Genomic DNA, 8,502 nt, shown 5'->3' with positions numbered 1-8,502 from the left:
TGCAGGTTTTAACAAGTGCTTTGGCGCTACGCTGTGCGATTGGCCCATTTTGATCACGGGTTTCTAAAACGTGACGTACACACCCGCTACTGGTGAGTTTTCTTTAGGAGGCGGGATAACGATGTACAACCCGGAAATACAAGTGCTGTTGACATTTCAGGGAAGACTGGGTTACATTGAGTTCGACCCCGAGAAGCGATGGGTAAATATATGAATATATGACTTCATTACCCTGCTGAAAAAACATAAGCCTGCATTATTTTCTTCTATGCCCACATGAAGCTCAATAGCGGCATGTCTGCTTTTTTCCCCGAGCTGTTAAGGCTCGTCGTCACATGTTATCAGCTCCTCGCTGCTGTATCAGTATTTTGTCTGTGTTAGCCGCTTGCTTGTCCCCCCTCTTTTCCTGCACGCTTTCATTTAAAATCGTATCGATTGTTGATGGCTGTTGATGAGTATAGTGACCACTGCATAGTGTTCAATCAGCCAGCCGTTTTTGAATTAGTATTCATCGGGAGTCTGGTTCAGGTGTGTATACCAGCTGAAACTTTGGATGGTAACCTTGTGACTGTGTGCACCTTCAAGAGTATGTTGTGCAACTCCGCACATAATTCCATTATTCCCCTAAATAATCAGTGCCAGAGATCAAAACCTTCCACATTGAGATTCAAGGCAAAGTTGATCTTATTGATTTTCAGGAGACTACTCACTTCATTTCTCTCATCCCAATCATCACTGCTCTACTCTTATCTGTCTCTTGGTTATATCTCTCTTTTCCAGTGGCTTTGACTGTATGGCTCTCACACTCTCTGCCAAAACCTAATCCCTCCTGTGATTATCACATAATGCTCTTGCCTTATTATCAAAATGGAGCAGATTTGGGTTTTGTTGTTGTTGTTAAAGACTGATGGGCTCAAGCTTAAAAAAATGTTTAAAAAAAATTAAGCAGACAACGCTATTATGAGGAGAATGTGGACCGGCTGATTGCATGAGATTGTGGTGTGGTGTGATGTGGTGTGTGTGCCTCTGGAGCCAAACACTTACTTTGATGAGTGTGTTTTTTAAGGCAGTCGCACAAGTTAAACTAGGCTGTGATCTCACTCTGGGGTCATAAGGTTATTTTATACAGTTTCCAGATGAAGGCAAGTCTTAAAGGCACTATAATTATCAGTGCATATTTGGAGGGGGGAAAAAATCAATCCAACATTAATTTATTCCACAGTCTAAAAGCTACAATGTATAGTGTCAATCCTTTTAATGAATTTTGGAAAAAGAATGTTCATATTTGCAATTTAAAGTAATAAAAGATTAGCATTACTGTTCAATCTAAATTTTACAAGGTCAAATAGACTAAAAGGAACTGGAAGGCACAAAGATTTCCATTTTTTACATATGTGTTGCTGGAGCTCCAGCATGCTAATCTAACTATAATATAGTCTATATTTCATGTTTAGTTGTCTGATAATAATATATAATGTGTAAATTACTAGAAGGTATTTTGTGTTACTTTTGAAGGAAATCAACCAATCACACTTTGAATTAGACATGCCGAATGAACTCTTACATGTAGCCCCAGCACCATGAGTTTGATTGACAAACACATCCTGCAGTAGCCCTCGCATTCCTGTAGATTTTATTGGCTTGTCCTCAGTTAACCATCACATTTTTTTCCCTTTTTGTTTTTTTAAAAAGCTAAAATGTTTACTCTTTTATTGTCTGTGTTTTTTCATGCATAAAGAGAGGTCAAGAAATGTGCAGATCAAATATTCCTGAGGATAACACTTTTTATTTGCATGAGTTGCTCTCTCATTGACTCCTCTGAAAGACACAACTTTGGTTCTCTCATTTATTAGCCATTCTGCTTTTTTTTTTTTTTCGCATTCATTGTGCCTCTCTCTGTGCTCTAAATGTTTCATGACTTTTTAAGTTGTTTTTCTGCAAACCCTTGAACTTATTACTCATACAGCCTTAGCATACTCAACCTTGTACTCATGAAATCAATTAATTCTCTTAAATAATTCACCTTCTGAGCAAACCAGATTAAGCGGAGCACTTTTTTGTGTGTCAGATGTGGTGTTCTAACTGATGTGTAATTTTTTTTATTTTTTTTTTTCTCTCCTTTTTTTTTTGTATTCAGGCATTAACTTGGCTCCTACCCCAATGGCTTGGAGTTTTGGGTGATTAGAGAAAGAGGAGAGCCTTGATAAAGCATTAGTGTGTGACGCACACACAGCCCTAAGACCCCTCTGTGCATCTGCACACATTCATTTTTCATGAAACAGACTCATAACAATTAGTCTGGTTACCGCCTGGGTAATCTTAGTGTCCCCGTAATGCCTGTGGTCTGCTGTATGACATCACTCTCTTAAAAGTTCTAAATCTGACATTCTCATCCGTTTTCATAGTGAGGACATTAGCAAGCCTCGGCTAATAGGCCCCGCACTTGTTTCTGGCGAAAGAAGGGCAATAAAGCGAGGGAGCGGGAACGAGAAGGGGGGGGGACTGACTGACTGGAGCGCTCAGAGAAATAGGTTTTATCCACCAGAGCTTTTACACAAATTAATTTACATGAGCGAGAGAATAAAATGTAAAGTTGTAATCCAGCATGCTTTGCCAATGCATAGCCTATTTCTCGCTACAAGCATCATAGAAAGCCAAGTGAACATTTATGCATTATTTCAGCAAATACATTATACTAACAACCACAGCTAAGTGGTTAGGAATCTCAGCGCTACACCACACGAGGGGCTACATCCAGACTTCTAGCTGTGCATTTTCCAACCGGTGTGCAATGAGCACAGAAAAAGCAAAGTGCAATCCCCAAGAGACGTTCACCTTCCCAGCATCCCCCCCACAGCCTTTGGTCCCCTTGTCCTAAACAGTCTCACACCTCCCTAGACACCAAAGCCAAGGTCAAGAAGAAAGTGAGGCCTTCCTCTGTCTATAGGGTATTCCCTGGATGCCCACACCTCAGTAGGGCTGAACCACGTATGCTTCAGAAATGTTCCCTCCTCCATGATTGTGTCTGTCTCAAGGTCAGCTCCTAGGGAGAGGTTTGAGCTTATCTGCCCACCTACCCACGCTTTATTTTCCCTCTTTGGCTATCGTTTCCCCAAGTTTTTTTTTTTTCTTTCACTATATCAGTAGACATTAGCTCACAGTTCCCAGTTGGCGGTTTCATGACGCTTTGTCTGACGTATCCATCTTTGTCTGTGTCTTTGCCTATCCGTCTTTTTTTTCGTTGGGTAGCTGTCATTACAGCCCATTGTCTAGTTTTCAGAGGACCCAGTGCAGCTGCAAGGCTTCAGACTGATGCGCTGTATGCTTTTGTTGCCTCATCTCTCCTTCCTCACACTGGTCATGGCCCCTTTTGCCTTGAAGCGGTGTTGCACTGTGTTCCGTGTTAGATTGGATATTGTTGTTGTTGTTGTTGTGGTTGTCTGTAAGCTATGGCAGTCAGCCTTGAGTCAGTGCGCTATCTTTGTCTGAACAAGATGCACAAGCTATGGAAACAAGGGGAAGGGAAAAAATAAAATAAACGCTCATATGACCTGAATCAAAATACCCTTTAACATACCCCGGAAAATGTTTTGAAAACATTTTTCACTGCTCTGATAGAACAGCAAGACCTCAGAAATATCAGGTGATTTTTTTTAAATTTTTATTTTTTCTGTTGTTTTTTTTCAACGACCTCTTCTAACTTGCCTTCTGACTCTCTTGGTTGTCAGTTATCAACTCTCCAAAAGAGGGCATTTAGTCTCATAGTTAGTTGGATGGCTGACCCACAAGAGAATTATAAAGTCAATATATCATTGTGTGTGTGTGGGTGTGTGTGTGTGTGTGAATACATCATGGAAGGAGTCTCTTTGCTCATATCCTTGTATATTTTTTCCTTGTGCGTGCAAATGCTGCGCTGTCTGTCCTCTCACCCACACCGTGTCATTACTCTGTAAACACTGGCATTGACTGTGACTTTTGACTATTACATAAGGAACATGGATTTCCAGCTGTCCGCGGTAAAAGCCCTGTAAATTCAAATGCTTAATTTTTATAGGCAGCCCGGCATTGACTGAAGTGTCTGCTTGTTATATATTTGGCAAGTGCTGCAAGTCTGAAGGGAAGCTGTCAATAGCAATCCCAGCTATTGATATGGCAGTGGGCAGGAGATGTTACTTGGCCCCCAACTCCAGCATCCCTCTGATCCCTCTACATCATAATTACATTAATATTGACAGACCCTTGACAATAGTCACATTACTATTGATAGGTGGTTGTCAATACTGTGTTTCCCCAAATAAAACATATTCATTCATAACTTGTAAACTGCTCGATAAAAGGCTTTGAAAAGACTATTGGACCCGGCCGGGTTTACTCTCCTGAGAGAGCTGCTGCTGTGACGGGGATTTCCACCACCTGGCGGTATATTTGCGTGCGTGTGTGTGTGTATATGTGTAACGGTGGGCTGATAGATTAAGTTTGCGCTGCATTAGAGCTCTGCATAGATCAAGGCTATGCTTGACATACATACATAGTCTCTCACACACACATGAGGACACATAATCTGCTCATTTTCTCCCATCAAGGGAAAAAACTTTCAGATTAGGCTAAACAAATAGTGCCTGTTTACTGGTTAGCAAACACACTCAGACTACGTCTCTTGCTCTTTCCCTTTTTTCTTCTTCTTCTTTTTTTAATCCAAACTCTATTCCCGTCACAGGCGAGGTTCTAGTCACCAAACATGGCAGCATTTCAAATACAGCTCAATGAATTTGTCATACCTGCTTACTTTAGCGTGAATTCACTCCTTTCATTCATTTGCTAATTCTAACTTAGTTGGACCGTGTATCCTAGCCCTATTGAAACATCTTGAATACACAGATGGTTGTGTGCACCACCACAATAAACCCAAGATTTGCCTGCGCACGTTAGAATTTTATTTTTTTCACCTCCTCAAAACGTCTAAAGTGACCATCATCTCTCTCCTTCTGTCAAAACTGCCATATTTACCCGGCTGAAATCTCTTTTAAAGCCTCGTGACAAATCCTGTTCGGCGAGACACAAAAGTCACTGTCAAAAAAAGGCCTCTCTGTCTCTCTCTCCCTCTCTCTCTGTGGCCTTCTTGCTCTGTCTCTCCCTGCATTAGTTAGTCTTTCACTTCTTTAAGTATTTCATTTGAGGAAATGGCAGATAAAACTGGAGAACTGTGAGCGGTTTGGAAACGTATGCAGCACTAAATAGCCCTGATGTCACAATGGCGAGATCCCATATGGAGTCGAATCGAGGGGAGAGAAAATTGTTCCACATTTGGCAGATGTTTACGGTGTACCAGAGACTGTGCCGTTAGCCTAATCCCTAGTGATGTGATTTGTACACACACCCCTATCTCTAGAGGGAGCGGGCACCAGGAGCCCCTGGGCTTCTGCTCCTGTGTGTGTGTGTGTGTGTGTGTGTGTGTGTGTGTGTGTGTGTGTGTGTGTGTGTGTGTGTGTGTGTGTGTGTGCAGGGGGGATTGTGTGTTTATATGCAGGGGAAAGCAGTCTAAGACCCCCTGCTCCTCTGCATGGCAAGGCTCTAAGGTTGCATTAAGGACGGGTTTTACATGTGAAAAGTGATTTCCCTTCCTGTGTATAAAGACAAAATGACCTTCCTAACAGGATGGGCTTCACCTCCGGAGCCTCAGCCCTCCCAATGACCGAGTTGTCCTTTTAATGGTTGAGCCTTGGTGTATATTATGTTCATGATTTGAATACATTAAATATGCTATTGTTTATACATTAATAACGTATTAACTGATGTAAATGCTTTAAACATTTATCAGTGTTGGGGGGAAATGGCCTTAATAAACGACTGTTTTTTGTGGGGGTTTTGGCTTTTTATCTGATTTCGGCCTGTATTACATTCAGTCCTTTTTTTTTATTCTTCCATTTCTGTTTTTAAAGCATGTCTAACCATTTGCGTGTGGCTGTCCTTGTTCACTCCAGGAAAATGTCATTTTCACAAAGTTTGCTTTGTCAGAGTAATATTTGGTGAATCATAGTATCATAATATCTAAGACGGATGGGCCAACATGAACAGAAACTACATTCAGGCTGCAACAAGAGCCCAGTCACTTTGTCTTTTTTTCTACTGATTAAAATATTGAAAATAACATGTTGATATGTTCTTAATGTTTTCTGTTTTTTGGGTGTTTGTGTTTTTTCAGCAGGGTTGGGAAGTGAGAATGACCAGAAAAAGACTGCTAGAAGTCACGGCCCCCACTTTGATATGAACCCACAGACCCCGGTACTGCGTATCAGTCAGCTGGATGCCCTCGAGCTAGACTCAGCCCTTGAGCAGCTAGTGTGGACTCAGTTCTCGCTGTGCTTCCAAAACTGCCGCCCAGGCTTCCTCACTCCTCTGGAGCCTGAACTGAGGGTTTTGCTTCATTTGCTCCTATGGAGGTTCACACTCTATTCTAACAGTGCCACGGTGGGGCAATCTTTACTGAGCCTGCGCTACCACAGCAAATTTTCCCTGTCTCCCCGTTACAGGCCTTTATCCCCCAGGCAGAAGTTAGGTCTGGCCGTGCTCACTGCAGGGCCCCTCTGGCTCCAAGAGCGTTCCCACAGGCTGCTGCCGTACTTGGGTTTGAGTTCACAAGGATCTGGGTCTGAAAGAGAGAGCGGTTTGCTCCATCAGGGTCTCCGTAATGCGCTGACGCTTGTTGCTGGTATTGTTAAGTTCACAAATCTGATCAACTTCCTTGTGTTCCTAAGGAATGGCCGGCATCCCATCCTCGCTGAAAGAATCACAGGAGCTCAGACGGTTTTCAGTAAGCCAAATGTGGCCCGGGAGGTAAACTACAAGTTCATGAACCGAGAACTACTTTGGCATGGCTTTGCAGAGTTTCTCATCTTCCTGTTCCCACTGATCAATACAAAGAAACTGAAGGCAACAATACTGTCTGCTGTGTTTGGGGGGGAACGTGCAAGCGGGGAGGGAGCAAGGGAAGGGCAAGAGTTGTGGAAAGAGTGTGGACTGTGCGGAGAGTGGCCAACCATGCCTCATACGGTGGGATGCCAGCACGTTTTCTGCTACTACTGCATTAAAAGCCACAGCATTGCCGACCCTTATCTCACTTGTCCCAAGTGCGGGGCAGAAGCAGGGCAGCCCAAGCTGGTCAAGCTGGAGGTGGAGATGACTGACAGGTGATAATCATCTCACACACAGAAGAAATGAAATGAAGTTGCTATGAAATTTCAGCTGGCTTTTGTTTGGTTTTGTTTTTAAAGGTTTTGTCATGTACAAGTTTATAATTAGACTTATCTCCATGATGTCTTTTCTGAACACGCATCAGCCTGTGATGTTTAATGTATATGTGCACATATTGACAGTCTGCTGCCCCTTCTGTTTTTCCAACTGGACTTTGGAAGGAACTATTTGTCTTTGGTGCACTGGACAGACTGCAGAGAACGACACAGAGCATATATTTGATGAGTGAACGTGTTGATTTATGCTCCAAATTGGCTCTGTGCTGACGTGTGTGTATGTATGAGTGTGTGTGTGTTTGTTGAAATGGGAATATTTGTTCTGATGAAAAATGCAAAAAGTCAGCTGAATAAATAATGGGAGGAATTTCTGATGCCTCTCATCATGGCCAAATTAGCATTTGTTGTGTATTTTGTGCCTAAATTGTATTTCAACATCATTAAAATTGATAGAGTGCTACCTCTTGGGTGTTTATTTAGTTAAGTGGAGGAGAGAGAGATGAGGGAAAGTTATAACAATCAGCACACTTCTCTCTAGACAGGCCGGTCGTTCTAACTCCCATTATCCGTTTTCACAGCACCCCAACATGCTCAAGATCAAGGGGGCAGCCGGGGGCTTGGATTGACTCACGCACACACACTTGACAGCCAGCCTCTCTTTTCCCTTGGCCTTTCTCTCTTTTGCTGCATTTCCATCTCTCTCTTTCTGTAATCTCCAGGGCCCTCGCCCCTATAAGACTGTAGTAAACTGTACCAAAACCCTGGCAGTCGTCTCCTTCCTCGCAGGCGAATTACTCTCTAATCCCTGTAATGAGTCCAAAGATGCTTATTTATGCTGGAGTTAACCTCTACCAGTGAGCCCAGCCCCGGGCCAAACTCACCCCAGCTGAGTGAAGCCTTTCCTGGGCTGACAAGACAGGAGCGGGGTGGGGAGGCTACCTCCTAACTCTCCTTCCCACCCCCTCCTCCCTTCCCAGGCTCTGATCACTAGTACTTAATTGCTGATTGCTGAGACGATCAATCGGAACTGCAGGCGTGATAGAAAGCCTATTGCCAAGGAGCTCGTCTCAAATCTACCAGCTCAGAAAGACATTTGCACTCAGATGAGGTTAATGTTTCCCTTGGACAGAGAGGGTAAACTTAAATATCTGTCCTTGTGTGGTATATGAATTCCCTGAAGAATACTAGCTGGTTGCACTGGAAGGGCTCATTTTAAATTATTTATTACTGACCAATGTGATTTTGATTTCTCCCA

The 8,502-nt window shown here is 42.9% G+C and overlaps 1 protein-coding gene across 2 annotated transcripts; it reads left to right on the top strand.

Annotated features, from left to right (window-relative positions):
- The first annotated feature begins 82 nt into the window (after nucleotides 1-82).
- Nucleotides 83-7,641, top strand: pex2 (peroxisomal biogenesis factor 2). Of its 2 annotated transcripts, none has more exons than XM_026180801.2 (2): nucleotides 83-202; nucleotides 6,203-7,641. In XM_026180801.2, the coding sequence occupies exons 1-2, from the start codon at nucleotides 199-201 to the stop codon at nucleotides 7,189-7,191; spliced, it is 993 nt and encodes a 330-aa protein (XP_026036586.1). In that variant the 5' UTR covers nucleotides 83-198; the 3' UTR covers nucleotides 7,192-7,641. The 2 variants fall into 2 exon arrangements, with proteins under 2 accessions (XP_026036586.1, XP_026036587.1); XM_026180802.2 differs by having other exon boundaries at nucleotides 104-202; nucleotides 6,206-7,641.
- Nucleotides 7,642-8,502: the final 861 nt, after the last annotated feature.

Source organism: Astatotilapia calliptera, chromosome 9 (assembly GCF_964374335.1).
Source record: "Astatotilapia calliptera chromosome 9, fAstCal68.1, whole genome shotgun sequence".
NCBI lineage: Eukaryota > Metazoa > Chordata > Actinopteri > Cichliformes > Cichlidae > Astatotilapia > Astatotilapia calliptera.
This window is presented reverse-complemented; position numbering and strand designations above follow the sequence as displayed.